Here is a 21,242-nt window from a genome sequence, read left to right on the forward strand (position 1 = left end):
CATATGTGTCCACTATAGTAAATAAATTATTCTGAACAACATCCTGGAAAAAAACTAAAGATCATTCATTCCCTAATAGCAATTCCAATTTATTTTGTCTTGGATTTTATCTTCCTAAATGTAACTTTCGTTTGTTTGTTTTTGCAAAGAAGAATAATCTCACTGATTAGAGTACTTGCATGACAGAAAATATTTGCATTTATAAGCTTTTTTAAGTGTCTGACCTTTCCAAAACATTAGAAGACTGTAAATGGCACTTTAGATACTGTATCTGTGATAAAATATCTGTTGTGAGATTAATTACCACTTGACAAAGGAAAAAAAAATATTGTCTCCTATATTTTTAAATAATCTTTATTTATGCAAGTATTGAATCTCTTTATTAAAAGTTGAAAAAGTCTTCCAAAAAGAAATCACTGAATTTTGACTTAAGTGGGATGAATGCTCTGTTTAAGAATGACTGGTGGGAGATTAAAACCACACATTAGAAAGGCACAAAAATTCTCTATAATACTTAAACTATAACAAACCTATGAGCATCTTTAGTATCAATCTCTAAACATATTTTAAAATCAGCACCAAGAAGCTAGTCCTCCTATGATTTTAATGAGTAGAAATGTACCGTGCATGCTCTTAGATATCTCATGAAAGATCAGACTGTGAACGAATGATTAAAAATTACAAGCATTTATTACTTCCAATTAATTGCTTTGAAAGGTGTGAAAGAAATAAAACATATGACTGTACATCCAAAAATCTGCAATCTATTAATTACATTAGTGTACAGAGAAGTAATTTTGCAATGCTTGTTATAATTTTTTCTAAATAAGCCTAATGTTGTTAACTGAAGCATGTGCTTCACTTATTTCTGAAGTGAATATGAATAGTCACTTGATATGTTTTATTTCATGGTGAGTATAACATCTTTTTTAATATTTCCTTTTCTACAAATATTAGTTATTGGAGTGAGATGGGTATGTTAGTAATACACTATTATTATACTATTCATAACTATTTAAAGGATACTTTAAGCAGCTGAAATGACTGATAAACCAGAAAGTGACATTTACTGCAGGGTTCTGGGTAGATGCTCAAGATGGGCCTTGCAAATAACTATATCCTGATGTATAAAGTTAAATTTGGGGTTTACTGAGCTGAATGCCTTTTCTCTTTAACTTTGTAGCTCCACGGTTCTCAAGAGTTCAGTGAAAAAAGTGTTTAACACTTGTTTCTTTGTATTTGGTCTTTTATTTGCATACACTTCCAGATAGTTATGAAACCTAAGTGCTGAATAAATCTCTTGCTTCAAGTGATATTTTACTTTCTCGTTTGGAAAATAGCAAAAGTACCTAAGCAGTCCATTGTCAGAATTTTACTTCAGGCAAAAGAATGGAAATTAAAAGAGGACAGATTGTGGAAAATACTACTGTTATTTTTTACTTATAACTGTCCATAGCATTCTAAGATGGATATAGGGCACCAGTTATGGTTGACATGGGAATGTTGAACACATTGCTGGTAATTTGCTGTCAAATATGAAATTTAGACTAATAACCATGTGTATCCTAATACCCTTGAGCCCAATCCAAAGCCAAGGAATTCACGGACCTATAGTTCTTCATCATGCATTCGTTACTACCAAAATGCTATATGAAGGTTTACAATATATGCCATAAGTAAACTATTGTTGAGATATTTTTTTAATATCAATTATTCTATGCAACATCAAATTGAATTTCTGTATTTTTTTATTTACAAGTTTCTCAGATATTAAATATATAAAATTAAATAGCTAGTAAATTGGACATTTATGACAAATATGTGTTGACTATCTTAGGATGATGTGTGTTCATCTATAATATACTATGTAAACAGATATGATAACACTTCAACTGCACAATTGGAAGTCTCATTGTTACACATGTGTTAACAAATATAAAAAAAATCCTGTTCAACTGATTGCTTCAAAATATTCATACTACTATGATATTCTAAACTAAGAGTTTATCAAAAGCATTTAAGCCTTTGAGACCTTTAGAGTTCCTTCAAATATCTTTCCATTTCCTATTGACATGACAAGTTGTCAAATCCCTGATAATTATTACTGCTAAGAATGCATGTAGATTTAATGGATTTGTCATAATGAAACCTGTGTGCAGCACTAAATCTTAATACAAATGTACAGTATATCTAAGAAAAAAACAATGTTCAGTGCAGCTTCATGTAAAACTACTCCTCATTTGGATTGCACGAGCATGTACTGACTACACCAATAAGGCTGGAAAGTGTTTGTTCTAGAACTGGAAAGCAGGGTAATTCCTGTGAGTAGATATTGTACTAGTGCTTTTCATTCCATCAATACATTATTTTTGAGATCAGCTTTATATGTGAATACCATTGCTGCTCACAAGAGATCCATATCTCTAGAGTAAGATATTCTAGAGGAGTTTATTAATTTAAAATAGTTATTCATTTTAAGTCACAGTATTAAATTTTGAGTTTGACATTTGCTACTTAACATTTTAATGTGTTAGCATAACACTGTTATGTGATTATTTTTTCTAATGCAATTAAACACTCGTGTGTCTTTCAGCTTCGGACACAATGAATCCCCTATATACAAGTTGGAAGCACAAAGTATAGCTTGAAGAAAAAGTCTGACAACAAATGATGACAGAACAATGTGAATCCTGACGCTTCAAATTTACAAAATTACAGGGTTTTTTAGGACTATAATTTTACATAAAATAATGTACAGTTGTGGTGGTTTGGGTTAGGCCTTCCTTGGTGACCAGTTTGTAACCAAGGAAGGGTCTAGATTTACCCAGTATTTCCTACGATTTTTACGTAAACCAGACTATAAGAAGAAAGGAGGAAAGGCCTTCGTTCTCTTTCCTTCTGGCGGCTTGGAGGTGCAGGTTCCCTGCTGTTGAGTCTGCCGTATTGGGGAGCGAGGCCTGGTAAGGCCTTGTCGACCTTGGGAGGCGGAGGTTGCCGGCGATCATCCCGGAGCAACTCTCGGTTGTCCCAAGGAGAGTGGTGGGATATTTCTTTGCTAACTCTTTAGTTACTAGATCTTGGGTTACTGATTGGGATATATATATATATTTTATTTTGGTTTTGTTCCCTTTTCCTTCCCCCTTCCCTTTCCCTAGTGAAATTGCATATATTTTAATTGTATATAATTGTAATATAAGTGTAAATATATTTATATATATCACTTTAGCTGTCTCTCTCGGGTTTTCTTAGTTGTTTTGTTTTTCTCCCTCTTCTCCCTGAGGTTTTGGGGGGGGGAAACTCCTGTGGTAAGGTTTGGAGACTTGGCAGGGAGGCAGCTTCAAACCATATCAACAGTAAATGCCTAAATTGCATTTCTTGGTATGTGGTATTCTGTAGTTATTATGATCTTGGTTATAATAAGTTATACCCTACTGCCTCCCACAGAGTATTCTTTTAAAAGCTTTGCTGTATCTGATCATATTTTACTCTGCTAGTAAAAGACATATGGGTTTTGGTTGTCCAATACAGTTTTAAGCACGAAACCAAACTTTTGGATGATTATCCAACCGATATGAAAAATCTTTTCAGGTTCCATAGTCTTCTTTCATATTATCAAAATAAACTGGTTGTATTGCACAAACAATCTGAAATAGAAAATTCTCATATATCTAATCTGTACATAAAGAATGAAATGTGCATAGTTGCAGACAGACTAAACACACACTTTTTATTGCATTAAATCCTATTTAAATGCTTAACACTGAAAGTACCTCAGAAAAGTATGGTATATACTATTCTCTAGAGCAGACATTTCTCAGTCGATTATAATTTAGCATGAACAAACAACTTTTACTATTCCACCAATAAATCAGATATGTGTCCAAGAAAAAGCATTGATAAAGGGAGGTAAAGTTTAAACAAATGCATTGTCTTTCTTAATTTTTTTTTTTCAAACTCCCTCAATTGTTTTCTGAAAGGAAAATCCCAGCTCTCGGGTAAAAAAAACCCAGATGAGAGGTATGAAGTAAATTATGAATCTACAGTTTTGTTAATTCCCATATGAAACTCTTGCCCATACTATGTTAATCTAATAACAGAAAATATCAAAGTGTCCAATTGAATCACATGATCAAAAAAAAGTTCAAATTGGTTTAAAAGACGATGGTGTAATTGGATAAATTTAAAATTCCTTATATAATGAAAAAAAACATGTTCCTGTTACAGAGTGAATATAACATTTAGAGGAAATATGTAGAGATAAAATCTGTAATTTTCCCTATTCTTTCATTTCCCTTTGCATCCTGAAAGGAGTCACTGATTGCTAGTTATTCAATATCATTTTAGTTAATTTATTTATACATCTACTGATTAAGCTAGTTAAGGAGTGGTTTTATCTTTAACGAGGCAAATTTGTGTGGAAGATTTTTATGACTAGACAGTACTATAGATGAAGCAGCATTCTTCCATCCCTGATGGGGAGCTTCTTTGTATTATTACTTTAAAAATAGTTTATTAAAAATAGTTTAATCAATTTTTTTCTTGAATATATTCAGGAAAGGGGGATAAAGAAGAAATCCCCAATTCACGATGTAATAGTTTAAATTTATCAAAATAATGCCCTAGATAAAAATGGAGAGACATTCACTGCATATTTGGTCACAAGAATAATATTTTTGTGTTGGATGATATTCAGGAAAATTCACTTTATTCAGATGACAGAGAAAATGTTTAGGTTCCTGTAAAAACTTTGCTTTTAGGTCCATTCATAAAGTATTGGAAATTTTTTATTCCTTTTTTTTTCCCCCTTCTCTAACTTCAAGGCTAGCTAAAAATAATTCAACAATAGCTTTATTATTCTAGGTGAATTTTGGCATGTAAAATTACAGCCTTGTGCAGAACCAGGAAACACATTGAAAAAAATTGGAGAGAACAATGTCTAACTACCTTGTGAGGTGTTTAAAGCAATTGTTTCATGTTTTGTAATTTTTTAATTCAGATCCATTACTGTTGGTTATGGAATCATATCTGTCTTCTTTAGCAACATGAGATGAACCAACTGGATACTAAAATCAAATTGTCTCAAGTATTCTTTGTTGCCTTGAGAGGGACACATACGGGAGAGTTCTGGAAGCAAAAACAGATTCATCTGAAAGACGTGTGAATTTAAAAAGACTCAGAAATTACAAAAAAACCCACAACCATAACATATTTTTTATATAAATTTACATATCGTGAATATGGTATATTTATATCATAAATATATAAGATCGGCATGAATGTAGATTTAAAAATACAGTTGCCTGAAGTTTTAGGATTTTTTGTATGTAAGAAACAAAACCAATACATCTGTTCTAGAACAAGCAGCAGTCACAAGTGTTGAGGCCACGTTGCTGAGAACACAGCTGCGATGGGCAGGGCACGTCTCCAGGATGAAGGACCACCGCCTCCCTAAGATCCTGCTCTATGGTGAACTCACCACCAGCTGCCGCATGAGAGGAGCATCAAAGAGAAGATACAAAGAGTCCCTGAAACAACATCTCAGCCTCGGTCATATTGATCATCATAACTGGTCTACTCTGGCCTACAACCGGGAGGCCTGGAGACACACTATCTTTAACACTGCGGATGCCTTTGAGAAAGCACGCAGGATCATTCTCGAGGAGAAAAGGCAATGCAGAAAGAATCGTGCCTTGCAGAATATACCACCTAAGGAGTTTTTCTGCTGTGCCTTTTGCAACCAGACATGCCTGTCTCATATTGGCCGTTTTAGCCACCAGCACACTTGCGACAAACGTGGGTAGAGACCTTTCCCTAATCTTCGTTTGTGAAGCCCAGCCATGAGGAAACAAATCTGAATGAAAAGGTTTGTGTTTTTATTATTATTACAAGGAAGGTTATGTTAGCAGGGATTTGTTTGTCTGATTTTGCTAACCTGTAGAAGGTAAGAGGAAGAATATTGTGGGATTCAGTTCCTTAGGTCATTATGTTCTTCATTACCCTGCATTGCCTCACCTGTCCTCCCACTGATTGTCAGCTTTTCTCCCCTCCCTGAAATATGCTGCTACCAGACTACAGAGTGGCTCAGAGATGAGTGGGAAACACTCTTCATCTTCTTACAGCTCCAAGCTTTGCAGGATGCAATCTTTCGAAGACTGTATTGTGGTTGTTTCCAGAGAAGAAATTTATACTGAGGTCGCCACCACTGCCTAAAAACCCTTTAACAGCAGAAAAGCTTAAAAAGGAGTGTTTTTACCTCTACCACAGGATTAAATAAATGATCACAAAATTGGAAGTGAAATAACAAAAAACATTAAGTGCAGAACAGGATAAACTGGAAACTAATCCCTGTTTCCTCATCTATGTTTCTCTGCTTAATTCTTTGGCTGTCCCATAGGGATTTTATATGAAAACCCTTTGAGAAATTAACTTTTCCTTCAATTTTTATCCTGTGCTTCTATCTTATGCATTTCTAGTTACTATTCAGTGTAATAAACAGATATTTCTGATGAGATCTCAAGATACTTGTGACTCTCTAAAGTTGCTCATTTCAGTGCAACCCTGTTTAACACTCTCTCACAAATCAGCTGAGTAGCATAGTACCTCTTCCACAACTAACTGTGGACAACTCGAGCATGATGGGAGGCTCATTGGATTGAGGTGTGCAGATTCTCCAGCTCTCGTTTCTTTCCTTTTGTCTTATTAACTCAAACTGCAGCAAGCTGATACCATAACACTGCCTCAGTCACTCCTTAGAGAAACTCCTTCCTTAGTGTGCAGTCACCTTTCAGTGTGATGCTGTTTTATGGAAGCCATGCAAAATAACAGGTCTGTGGTCCCAAGATATTAATTTCAATTGCTGGTATACAGAAGAAGCCAATATATCCCAATGATAAATGCCACATATCTCTATCACTCAGCAGTGCTGTAGCCTAATGAAAAAGATATGTCTGGAGTCTTCCCACGTTGATTTAGACACTAAATGGAGGTGCCCTGTTTAAGTACTGAACTCCAGTAGCTTGTTCAGCAGAAAACCCACGGGACTTACTGATGCCTTCCTCAACAGTGTGCCCAGCACCACTCCAAAGGGGAAGATTTGGAGGTAAGCCATCAGTACTGACTTTTTAGTACACTATGTGCACCTGCGGCTGCACACACATGCCTGCGAATTAGGTGTACACCTCCCAGAGCATGCCCTGACCCATGCAACCTGCTTCATTTCTGACTCAGGACAGAGGACTGCAAGGTGAGAAGGACAGAAATGTGGGTGAAGAGTAGGGATTGCCCCAGCTCTCCACCACACCAGCTGGTGACCTGCTAATGAAATCCCAGACTACCTCAAGCTCCCTGTACCTTGCTCTCTCTTTTCTTTTGGAATGGGATTACCACCTTTTCCACTTCTCCAGCTTCCACCAAAATGTTTGTTTTCCAAATAAGGGACAAACACACCATCCCAAACATATTCTAGAGGACTAAGATATTTTGTGGCAGTGTCTAGACCAGTCTGCAACCTGTGGTCACCCCAAGACTCAGGTAGGTACCCAAGTTTCATCTCAGTGAATTTTGGCATTATTCTGATGATAAAATATTCTGTATTTTTTGTGAGGTATGAACTGGTCCCCAGAACTGGTTTTCCTCAGGGAAACATAGACCTTTCAAAGGTTATCCAGAAGGACCAAGGCATTAAATCTGGAGAGTGGAACAACACAATTTCTGTGTCAGGGAACTATCAATTTTTTGTACTTGCTCCAGTTCTCACAGGCTATTTCACAGTCTTTTAAACAACAAATTAATATATTCTTGTAACTTCTTGACATAAGGCTAAGTACTGTAGATTCACATTCATTTATGGTCAGATTTTCCCATCTCTGTCTGAAAGCGACATTTTCAAGTTAACTCTTTCATATTCATCAGCAGAGATTTAGTTTTCTGAATACGATATTTTTAAAACCTAGCTCTTTTCAAATTGTTTAATCTGGTTTTTCAGAACTATGAGAAATCAAAACTGAGATTCATTCTAAAAGTCATAGACAAAAAACCTCTGGCTAGCCTCTATTAATTACACTTTTCTTGAAATAGTCTCACCACACAGTACGTTTAGCAAGACAACATCAAAGCCCAGAAAAGTTCTGCCTTTTGGGTTTTTTATTTTCAACAAAAATATTCCAGTAAGCAACGCTAGTTTAGAAACAAATGTGTAGATCATTTTGCTTTCTCTTCTCTAGTCTCGTATACAAACAATATCGTAAAATCATATAGGACAGTCATACAGGAAAAGATTTCTGAGTTATCGTATCAGAACCAATAGCTTTAGAACAGAAAGTAGCTCTAGAAGGAAATGTTACATTTCTCCTTTTCTGTATGATTGTTTTTGAAAAAAACGTATATCAGCACTTCAGAATATTACCTGAATAGCATGAATGATTTAAAGTAATAGTTTATTAATTTCAAAGAAAAGATGAGTTATTCTCTGGCCACTATTAACCACAAGCTGGTAATCACCATAAAATGTTCTGCCAACAACTGTCAGAATTAATTTTCAAGCCTTCTGCTTTTTCTGATGGTGGACTGCAGAATGTACTGGGGTTTATTTTCTCTATTTTTTTTCCTATGAGATTTAGACAACCACCATATTTGTATCCATTTTCTTCTGTAACTAACATGCTAGAACATCTATCAATAGGTTACTATTCTGACACCAAAGCATAATTCCGAAGTAACCTGCTGAGGACTGTTTATTTCTTACAAGTTGTTGTCTGTGTCAATCCAAGAAATCCTACAAACTGTAGTAACTTATGTGCTTAGTTTTGGAGCCTTAATTACCTTGACAGCAGTGGGCCACTAAAGTGACCAAATATACCCACCATCCACTATTCTAGAAAAAGTGAAACAAAACTTTTTTCATGTATCAATTTCTCTTGATTAAACTATACGTAAATATTCTTACATTTAGAATAATCAGATGCTATTATGGTAAAATAACTGTTTGCTGGATGATTTGACCAACGCAATATTTATAATTACAGAATATCTTTGCAATTCTGTAGGCATCCACGAAAGCAAAGAAGTCTTGCAAATCACAAAATCTCACTGAACCCCACAGTAAGTATATATGCGTATATATATATATATATATACAGAAAAGGGGAAGCTACAAAGAAAAGTTAAGATTCACTTATAACTATTGACTTTCAGAAAACCTAAAACCCAGTATCAATAATATTCAAGAAATTAGTGTTCAATATTAAATACAAAGATGTTTTTGGGGAACAACAATCTTCTAGATGCTCTATGATGCATCTCTGCATGGAAACAAAGTATGTTTAATGTCTTTTCAATGAAATTATTAATGCCAACATACCATCAGATTACCATCATACATTAACACATCAAATACCCTCATACAATTTGAACAGAGATTACGTTTGCTACTTACCTAATTGGGTCTCCTGAATTGTTAGCTTACTCTCCAAGGGATGTAAAAGCTTTGGTGGTTTATCTGTTAGTGGTGCTAGAAAAGAAAGAAATTCACATATATAGTGTTCTGATTATTATTGAGTAGCATACCTATATTGGGTTTTATACCTATTGGTTCAGGAAGGCTTTGGTTTTTCTTTTATTTCAAAAATATTCGTGCCTTCAGTAGCTGTAAATGTTTTTGCTTAGACAGTAAATATAGCACCTAAATTTAGAATATTTCACATGCTAAGGCATTAAAGGCACTTGTGTTAAAAAAAATCTCTTAAAACCCTCACAAAAAACCCACAACATGCACTGACATTGAAATTTTATATTTTCATAAATGTTATCCAGCACTTCACAGTTTGTTGTGATATTTAATTATGTCTCTATAAAATATAGCCATTAACAGAGAAATAAAATAAACTATACTACTGTAAACCAATTTTGAATAGTTTATGAAAACTTAATTTAAAAAATATTATCAAAACTGAAACTTTGTAAAGTGGAGTACTAGAAAAGGCTCAGTTTTCAAAATCCAAGGGATGGATACAATAAAATAATGTCAAGAATCCTAATAAGATGGCTTCTCTCCTCGCTTTTGATCTATGCTGAAATACTGGTAGACTTATGCAAATTGTGGAATAGAAAGTGTTTTGTGGTCGAAAACCTTCTGAAGGTTCTTGAAGTGTGTTCAAATCATGTATCCAAATAGTGTAGCTGTTCTGTTAGATTTATCATTTGTATACTTAATTCATAGAAGTGACATTGATTATTATTACTTTTGTTTCTATTAGGAAGTGTCCTCTTTACTATCTCTGACAGGTGAGTGCATGTCATATGAAAAAAAAGAATATTAATTAATTTTTTTAGTACTAATAATAAATATTCATGGGAAACTTCCAGCTTTTGTAGTCACTTGCAACGTTTTGATATTTTGCTTTTCAACATTAATTCCTATTTTAGTTTTTAACACAGATTATGGGCTGTCACAGATTTAAAATACATTTGACATTTTGATATAACTCTATAATATTTGTTCCCTTCAACTTGTCAAAATCAATGCTCCTTTTCTTACTGACACACACACATACATATCCATATGTGTACGGGCTTAATCTACTAAACACACTCATCTACTGTCAGTGGAACAGCAGTTGTATTCTCTTCACTACGTTTCTTCTGCTCTTTCATTAAATTATCAACTTTCTTTAAAATATACAGCATTAATTTCAACTTTTCAACAATTGCAGAGTGGAAACACTATGAACTCATGTTTCTGCTTTACAGAAAATGTCTGGGACGTTGACCCATCAGATCTACCACTGAATCAAAATTCAGGAGTGGGAAAAGTACTGTATTTGATCCATAGACTTCCTTTCAGGTTTTTCTTCCATCAACAACTTCTATTTTTTATGGGAAATCATTCTCACTGCAGACTTTGGTAAGAACCACAACCCATGTTTTTAATATATGCAGATACATCATTCTTCAACTGAAGTATGAAGTTATTATAAAATTTTTACCCAGTTTAATTTTCCCATAACTTGTGAGATTCAAAAAATAATTTAACAAAGAAAATGTTACTGAAAATAATAAATTAGACACATATCTGATGTATCATAATCAAGAAGCTAGAAGAATCCTCTGGAAAACAAGTAATCCAATGTCTTGTTGGAAGTAGGTCCAATAGAGCAAGTTGTCAGGGCCTCCAGTCGTGTTTTGAACATCTCAATGAATGCAGATTTCACCAATTCAGGTGTCCCATCCCCCAGTCATCTTCCGGTGCTGCCCTGGACTCAGTCCAGTAAATCCATTCATTTTTGTACAGCAGAGAGCCCAAAATTTGTCACAGTATTCCAGATGTGGCCTCACAGATACTAAATAGCTGTGAAGGATCACCCTCACAGATGTGCTAACTAAATTCCAAGACCTGTGCAGTTGGCCCTTGCCAACTCATACTCAGCTTATTGTCCACCTGGGCTAACAGGGCCACTGCTGCAAAGCTTTTTCATACTCAGTCAGCACCTGGTTCTGCACTGCAGCACCAGTTATTAACCAGAGGTTATTCCACTTCTAGACCAAGACATTGCATTTGCCTTTGCTGGACTCCATGACTTTCTCCAGCTTGTCAAGGCCTCCTGAAAGACCATCCCTGCTTTCTACTTTGTCACCCATTCCTCCCATTTTGCTGAGAGTGCACTCTGTCCCATCATCCAGGAATACATAAAACCTCTAAGCAACAGTAAAACAAATATATACCAGAACTGTGTCATACACTTATTTTAAAGGGAAATTTACCAATATTTCTGACCAGTAAGAGTTAATACTTTGTAAGACAGCACAACTCTAAGATCTCTAAACAGGGGGAAATATCCATATTCCATTGTTGGATTCCTTTTATGTCTACCAACCTCACACTGTTGTGAGTGTCTCTTTAATACAAGTAAACACAATTCCCAGGGCTAACTCCTTCTCCTGTCTGGAAAAGTGAAAGTATTCCTAGGTATTCTGCATTCCAGAGTTTGAGACTGTAGAACAATACTGTGAATGTGGGTAATACAGGCAAGGAAAATAATTTGAATAACTTGATGTGCTTAAAATATCGATTTTTCCAAGGCGAATTAAAAGTTGTCCTCAGTCCATCAGCACCTTTAGTGTTTGTTATTTAATCTATTTCTTAACCTGAAAACATATATATGTTCTGGCATATTGACCCCTGTGGCCTGATGCAGAGGTCAGAATTTCTCTATCTGTCTTCTACCTTTCAAGTTCATGCTCTCCACAGATAGCAACATTAATGGACACGCAGAGTTGCGGTAATCCTCATTTAGGTTCAGAAATTCTGGACTAGACCTATGTGTTTTCTATAAACTCTTTCATGTCCTTCAAACCATGTGGAATGACTTCTTCACTGGGTAAACCCACTATTTAAGAGGCTCTTCAAAACAATAATATTTTCAGATGGATATATTGAGACACAGTTAACTACTAAATTAAACAGCAAAAGCACAGGTCAAGCCTTTCTTCCTAAATTTTTACTAAGTAACAAGAATCACCCAAAATTTACAAAACTCACAACTTCATCTGGTCTCTTAAACAAGTTGAATACCTTTTATTCTTTTTTTTTAAATAAATATATGCAGGAAGGCAATAATTTTCATGTCCTACAAAAATATCCACGACTTCAAAGTACTTCCTGTTCTGTTCTGCATGCAAAGAACAAGAATTCTTTTGAATATGTTTAAAAATAAAAAGAGAAAATCCTCTTCCCACCAGGTAGTATTTATCAACATGGTTGTCATACAGGAGGAACAGAGTGCTCAGATTTCTATTCTTGAATGAGGGAATTCTCAAGTCTCTTGGCAAGAATCTTAGTTCCTGGATATTATTATCTACTGATGCATGGATTTACTTCTCCCTCTCCCCTCTCTCACTGTCTTTTTTGGTTTTTCGAGATTTTTCTTGCCCCACTTAAGAGTCAAGAATGTTATCCCAGACAAAGTTAAACAAAAATGATATATTCCTCTCAAAAAAAAAAAAAAAAAGGGTTTGACAGGTCAGTGCCTTTTAAAAAAAAAGCTGATCACAAATCAAGCTTACAGCTCATCTTATTTTTGACTTGTGAACCATCACTGATAAGTGATTTGAAATAAATATCTGTCAAACTTATTTTTTATTAGAAACAAACTGAAGTTTAAAAAAAAAGTGAAGTGACAGATTCTGAAGCTTCATTAAAAATTAATATTTAACTTCAGAGACATCACTCAGCTGCAGACATATTGATCCTGCTCAGAGAAAAAGTGTCTAAATTCACATTCCATGTCTATCAGATTGGATGTACATTTGAAATATATTGAACAATTTGTCTTATGGTAGTGAAACCAGGAGCCACACAATCAGTCACCCAACTGGAAACTAACCAGAAAATAATATTTTTACATCAGCCACCTACTTCCATTCTCCTCTTCCTATGTTGCTGTTTTAGCCTTAGATGCACGTGGTCATGTGCTGCATACATACATTTGCTCTGTGAAAAACACTGTTATTTGAAGAGACCAGTCACCTGTTAGAATTTGACACACATAATGAAGAAATCTTAGTTCAGACTGTACATCAAAATAGCGCTAATCTGGACATCAAAGTGCAACTGCCTCAAACGCACAAGCTTTATAATAGAAAAATGAGAATTCCAAAGATCTGTATTTACATCTGTTTTACAAAATGGTCTCATTGAAAATAATTACAAACATTTTTAATTTCTTAGAGGAAGACATGGCTGTGTGGGATTGTCTGCAATTCAGAAAGGTAGTTTAGTATCTGGATATTTCATTCAAGGGCAAAAATTCACATGAATAGCTGCCTTACTTGGCCAGTCTGAGCGATATATATTTTAGAACATATCTTATTCAACAATTTTATTGAAGTAAAAATTAATTATTGAGGATGAAAATTCTTCTGATTTTTCTGAGATTTGAGATAATACAATAGGATTTAATTTCTTGTGCTGATGAACTGAGACCATTTCTAGAAAAAATACTGACATGCCCCTGGAAGATACAACTATAGCACAGGATTAAATAGGGGGAAGAATTCATTATTATGTGAAGGCAAAATATTCCTACACTTTGAAATCAAGGGATATCAAAAACATGGAGTTCTTTTCTTGAAGTCTACGCTATTTCTTTTAATTCACCCCACAGTTCAAAAAGTTGCTCCACTTCTTTGCCTACCTGTAGAAATTTAAGAGAATTCCTCATTCCAGTATGCCTTCCTGCTAATTTTCTGAGCTTATGTCTCTTTTTCTCCTCTCTTCGTGGTGCAAATTTTGTCATAGGTAAATGATTGAGGAAACAAGGCACTTCTGTCAGAGGAGGGATATCAGGTCTGACTGGCTATAAAGCTGAACAGGATGCCCCAATCCCTGGTGGTGTTCAAGGCCAGGCTGGATGGGGCCCTGAGCAACCTGCTCTAGTGGAAGGTCATCCTGCCTATGGCAGGGGTATTGAAACAAGATGATATTTAAGGCCCCTTTTAACCCAAACCATTCTATGATTCCGTGACAGTGCCTGGCACTGCTGCCTGCTCCACATGCTCTAGAGTTGGCCACTGCTTTGCTGTGAAGTGCATGTGGTGTGCTCACCCCTCCAGCTCCCATATCTCAGTATTTATTCAAGCATTGTCAAGCATGATAATCTTATACCAAAAACGGTGGAGAGGTTTGAAATTAGAGTAAAACAATGGATTTGGGTTTTAGATTGCTATCTTTATGAGTCTTTTTCATGAGCGAACTCTTGAAATAAAGCACAGTCATTGGAAAGCCATCAGCTGTGAAATGATGAAATCGATTGTCATATTTAGGAATCATAAATAATTATGAGAATAGGAGGAAAAACTATAGCATTTCAGTTGATAATTACAGTGCCTTGGAAAACACCAATGTATACTTTTATGTTTGGTTTCTCCTTTTTAATAGTAATGCCTGTAAAAGAAATAATGCAGTAGTAGTAATCTACAGTAGACTGCAATAAAATTAATTATCTGTAACCTGAAGCTGCACTCTTGAAACGTTAATCTACGCAGTCACTGTCCAGATGAATATTCATACTGAGAACTCTGAGGTTCCTCAGAGCAAAAGAAAGTAATGCAATGCAAGGGTGTTGGGTTTTTTCTTTATTCCTCCTTACATAGATATAGCCACATATATTCAGATATATCTCTAGAGAAATCACTGCCTTTTAAAAAATAAATATGTGGCAGGGTCTTTCATAAGAGGGGAATTCTTTATACATGTTTGAGCCTCCTAACAACCTTAAATCTCAGTTCTCAGTTAGATTCAGATTAGTTGTCTTTCACAAGGGCATCATTTAAAATCGCGTATACCATGAATTGCACAGCAGCCCTCTAAGAATATTCTGCTTCACTGTGTGAACTCTGAATCAAGCAGTTCAAACAGAGGGTAGATACGTACAAGGATACTGAAGACATGTCTGTGAAGCCATAGGCATATGACAGTAAATGAGCTGTCTAATGTGACTAAGTTATCACTATGACTGACTGAAGATCAGCTTTTATCTTCTGAAATGTTCCCATAAATCTTGCACTGAGAGACAAAAAAGTCTCTCTCTTTTCTCAGTTTATGTCTATGTCATTGTCTTTTTACCACATATTAGAAAAAAACAATCCCCCACTCCTATTGCCTTGGGCATACAAATGAAAATGGTCTTTATTTTTCATACCTAATAATTTCTTCTGCTGTTTTTCCCAGAGTGGTTACAATCCTTAATTTTTTTGCATAAGAATATTCTCCTAAAAAGAGATATATAATACATTCAATAGAATATTTGCCCTTCCTGTAAGGAAGTGCAGAAGCAGCTAAACTGTTAACTAACAAAGAGGCTGTTATTATGCAAAAGTTTCCGTGATGCATATAGAAAAGAGGCACTGCTAAAATGAAATCTAAAAGACAGGAGGAATATTCCCAAGAAGCCTTTTCACATATTTTAATCCTGTGAGTCCCCTGTGATTAACAACACATTGAATACTGAAGAAGAGCAAATGCAGCCAGATGTTGGGGTTTTCATTATCTGCTCATCACTAATTGAATCTGATGTGACACTTGTGCTACCCCTAGGACTTCAAAAAAGATGTTAGTTTTCTTGAACACACAGTGACATTTCCCAGTGATCATCTCCATGGAAAAAGTACAAATAATCAAAATCCTGCCATAGCAGATGTGAATAGAGTCTTGAAATACAAAAGAACCAAAGAGTATATGTAGTTAAACTTTTGAGTGAAATATCAGTCTAACATCTTGATAGTATTGGTCTCCTTCTGTGTGGTAGATCTAGAATTTATATATTGATCTTATAAAGAAGAAGGGTAGGAATAAAGCAAGGCTTTGATCCTAAAAAATGTTTAATTATAGAGACAGGGTTCCCCCTCTTCCACAAAAACCCCCCAAAAACCAAAAAAAAAAAAAAGACCCAAAATACAAAAAGACTAATAAAAATACTGAAGAATCTAAAACATCCAAATTCTTTTTTCTCTCTTGCATAAAGTTTCTCTGCACTACAACACTGTTTCTGTACAAAACTGATTCCTAAAGCAAGATAATGGAAATGAGATTTTCTAGGTAGATCTGTGAAAAGGATGTCATTATAAAGCCTGGTCTTTCTGCATGATCGGTATGCTAAAGCCTGGTCCATCTACATGTCCCTGCACTTGTATCTAAGAGGCATCAGATCATCTGAAAAAAAAAAAAAAAAAGGAAGAAAAAAAGAGATGGTCAGTGCTGTTGTTGCTATAAAAAAGTAGGTGATATATTATCAGTGCATTTAATGAAGATAAAAGCTCTTGTTAACAAAATAATTAAATGATGCATCAAGGAGCACTTCCACCAGTAGATCCCCTGGTATTTCAGCTTAATGATGAAGCTCACCAGCATGTCATTCAACGGGAATGCAGGTATAACCCATGAGGGAATTTGCTCCTATATCTACATGTTAGGTTACACCTTTATTTAGAAGAGTCTTCAGTGAAGTGGTATGTTTTTAAATCTTGTATAAGGCTTGTGAAACAAATAGAAACATACTCAGTGCTCTTAACACCTGGGCTACCTGAATAGATGTCATATTCATGAAGCAAAACAGAGAGTTTCATAAAACATGAGATTTAGTCAAACAGTTATGAAAGGCCGGACTCGCACATTATCAACAAGCAAGCATTCTGCAACACACTATTAAAATTTCTCTGCATATCATCATAGATTCACTTCTCATATAATTACCTTAATCTGTTATCTTTCCTTTTATTTCTGCATTAAAATACAGAAAATATGGGGATGGAAGTATCATGAGGTTATATTCTCTATGACTAGACCAAATACACATTTTCTTTACAATTACTCTATTCTTATTACCAGAAAAACTAATTTATACAGTGGAATTATTCAGTGATACCTACATTTCTTTTTCAACCTCACCTTCACACTTGACATTGAATTTAAGTATTCACTGTTATTTCTTGTCCTCAATCTTTTCACAATCATTATAATTTCCCCTTGAAATTTAGCAATTGTTTCCTTTTTTATTTTTTTTCCTATTATTTGTATATTCTGTGTCAGATTTAAATTTCAAAACCAAGTAAATGGAGTGTGTTTTAGAATCAACGAGTCATTGAAGTTGGACAAGACCTTTAAGATCACTGAGTCCAACTGTTAACCCAGCACTACCCAGTCCACCACTAAGCCATGTCCCTAAGGGCCACATCTGCAGGTCTTTTAAGGACCTCCAGGGATGGTGAGTCCATCACTTCCCTGTGAAGCCTGTTCCAATGGACATAATCTAGCACCTCAATGTTTTTCTTGTAGTGAGAGGTCAAAACTGAACACAGGATTCAAGGTGTGGCCTCACCAGTGCCGAGTACACAGGAACAACCACTGCCCTGGTCCTGCTGGACACACTATTTCTGATACAAGCCAGGTTGTCGTTGGCTTTCATGGCCACTTGGGCACACTCCTGGCTCATGTTCAGCTGTCTATGGACCAGCATTCCCAGGTCCTTGTCTGTCTGAAGCCTTTTCCAGCCACAATTTAAAGTACCTCATTAAAAGTAGCATCAGTAGAACGCTGATTTTAGGAATGGTAACTTTGAAACTATCCCTACCTTGCTTTTATTATTCTCTCCTTCTTTGAGAGTTAGGGCAGATAGTTCTTAGAAATACAGTAGTTCACTGCCTTTGAACACAAATTCTAGATACTCTCTGTTTTTTTTTTCTTTCATAATTAAATCTTTCTGCTGATAATGCTGACATTTCAAAGCAAGATTTCTCAGCCTCTGAGGAAACCTTGTAAAGGAGATAGGACCCAACGCACCCTGACCACTTCAACTCTTCCAATGAGCTGACATTTAAAGGTCTTACAATTAAAGGTTTTACATATTTCATAGAGTTTTCACTTTCAGGATTTGAAGTCAACCTTTTAATTCTGTTCCTCTATTTTAAAGGCGTCTGATTTAAAAGGTGACCTGCTCTAATTCTCTCTGTTCTAGTTCTGTCTTAGAGCTATAAACCTCTTTCGTTTGTTTTCTAAGTGATTTCAGTGATTAGGTCTTCTGAGTATGTCTTTGCTCTGCTAGAAATTTGGAGATTCTTGTGACCCAAAAATTGAAAAAAATCCATGGTTTATACTTTTATGAACAGTGAGAAGGCCTTTGTTTTTTTATTTTTGTACTTTTCATTGAGACGACTTGGTCTTTTTTGTCCTCTTGGGTGGCTTTTTTTGATCTGCTCCATTGAGGCACGGTTTTTGTTTTAAAGTTGAGAGATTTTGGACTGCAAGAAAGTAAATATCACTCCTAACCTTCAAGAAGGGATAGAAGGAGGAACTTGGGAACATAGACTGGCTAGCCTTACCTTGATCTCTAGGAAGCTGATGGAACAAATAGTCCTGAAAACCATTTCCAAGTACATTAAGAACAAGATGATGATTGGGAGTAGTCAGCATGGACTTACAAAGGGAAAATTGTGCTTGACCGACCTGGTAGCCTTCAGTGACAAGACGACTGGCTCAGTAGGCCTGCAGACAGAAGCCAATGCTGTTTATCTTGACTTTACAAGGTTTTTGTCTCACTGACAAACTTGTGAAGTATGGACTAAGTATATGGATAGTTAGATGAGTTGAAAGCTGAGTGAACTGCTGTACTAAAGAGGGCTGCAACCAGCAGCACAAAGTCTAACTGGAGGCCTGGACCAGCAGTGTATCCCAAGGATCAGTGGTGGTTCAACACTGTTTATCTTTAGTGATCCAGATAACAGAACACAAAACTGGGAAGAGAGGTTGATGACAAACCAGACATGTATGCTACCACTCAGGAGACCTTGACAGGCTGGAGAAATGGTCTGACAGGAACCTCATGAAGTTCAACAAGGTGAAATGGCAAGTCCTGTCTCTGGGGCGTAGCAATTCCAAACTTCAGTCCAAACAAATAGCTGAAAATCAGATTGGTAGGGAAGGACCTTTGATTCACAGAGAACAAATTAGCCACGAGGCAGTAATGTGCTCTTGCAGCAGTGAAGACCAACAACACCCTGGGCTGCATGAAGGAGAGCATGGCCAGCAGGTTGAAGGTCATTCTTCCCCTTTACTCAGTGTGATGAGACACATCTGGAGCACTGTTCCAGGGCTGGACCCTCCAGTACAAGAGAGATATAGACGTAAAGACAATGAAGGGCCACCATGAAGACTATGGGATTGGAGCATTTCAGACAAGGAGAGACCGAGAGAGCTGAGACTGCTCATCCCAGAGAAGAGGGCACTCAAAGGGATGTTGTCCACATGTAAAAAACCACGTGGGAATGGCAGAAGTGGGAAGTGAGAAGACAACAGAGCCAGACTCTTCTCAGCTGTGCTAAGGAAGAAGACGGGAGGCAGCAGCACAAAACACAGGAAATTCCACTTCAACACAAGAAAAATAGTGTTCACTACACAGGTGGTCATGCACAGGAACACATTCCCCAGAGATGCTGCAGTGTCCATCATTGGAGATACTCAAAACCCAACTGAACATGACCCTCATCACCCTGCCCTGACTGATCCTTTTCTGAGCAGGGGATCTGACCAAAATATCTCTAGTAGTTCTCCACTTGCTATTTAATTTTTAGCAAATATTTGTTTTTTTCAAACAGGCTTAGAAAGTCTAGAGAATTCCCTGGATATCCTTAGTAGTTAGTGTCCATGCAGCAGATGGGATGGGGGACATAGTAATTGCACTGTACAACTCTAAAGTTTATCATACAGATGTTCTGTCTGGTTCTCTACTGTGTGCTCAGACCCTCCCATTATAACAGCAAACATTCTGGCACAGAGGACTTCAGGTTTACATTATCTCTATACAAATCTTGTCTGAAGCCTAAGCAGCACAGTTTTAGTTACCGTAGCTTTTCTGTTTTGTAAAAATGTAGGAAATCAAGGTCTATCATAGAATATTAAAACGAAAAAAGTTACACAGTCAATATAAGTGGAGAGAAATCATGCTTGAGAACAATAATATTTGACACATATTGTCCATTTGATGTACCAAGCTTTAAAGAAAGTTCTCTATGCAAACCCAGTATGGCAGATGTTATATTAGCACATATCGTACAGTTACTTGGCAACAAACAGAGATTAGAGATAATAAACATTTGGTCTGCAGAAATGTTATCAGAACTGGTGGTTACACAACCATATTTAATGCTTGGTGCATAAAAAAATCCACTCTAGTTGTGTATACATAAAATGTCTGTAAAACAAACTACAAAACAAGAAAATCTTATTGAAATAATATTCCTATTTCATAAAACAAACAAACAAACAACACAAAGCTCCCTCTTCTAATTAGAAAAAAATTGATAAAACACATTGTTGCTGGCAAACAATGAGCATCATTCTTGATTTTTTTTTCTCAGACAATGTAACTGGGAAACGATGAGAGAATTTTACTCTTTAATTGATTCCCCCACCCTCCCCAAATAGATCTTTTACTCTTCATTGGAAACAGAAAACAGTGGTTGGGAAAAGTTAGTTTTATTAATTAAGGAAATTCATGCCTGCTAAACATCTGCACATTACTTTTCTCTGGCTAGAAGCATATGAGTTTTCTTTGGCTATAAATCTATGTCATTCTATTTCTTTCCAGAATATGTACCATCATAAATTCACAATAAGTCTCTTGATTATTATTGCACTCTTGTCTTCATAATCAAATACCTTAGGCTAGAGGAAATAGAATTGGAAGGCTTTCCTT

General features: G+C 35.9%; 1 protein-coding gene across 3 annotated transcripts in view; it reads right to left on the bottom strand.

Annotated features, from left to right (window-relative positions):
• IL1RAPL1 (interleukin 1 receptor accessory protein like 1) overlaps nt 1-21,242 on the bottom strand; it is a 697,887-nt gene that overhangs the window by 156,166 nt on the left and 520,479 nt on the right. For all 3 annotated transcript variants that reach the window (XM_027636621.1, XM_027636637.1, XM_027636628.1), the window contains one exon: nt 9,434-9,508. In XM_027636621.1, the coding sequence (XP_027492422.1) occupies nt 9,434-9,508 (75 nt within the window). The remainder of the gene's footprint in view (nt 1-9,433; nt 9,509-21,242) is intronic.

Source organism: Corapipo altera, unplaced genomic scaffold (genome assembly GCF_003945725.1).
Source record: "Corapipo altera isolate COAL_440 unplaced genomic scaffold, ASM394572v1 0, whole genome shotgun sequence".
NCBI lineage: Eukaryota > Metazoa > Chordata > Aves > Passeriformes > Pipridae > Corapipo > Corapipo altera.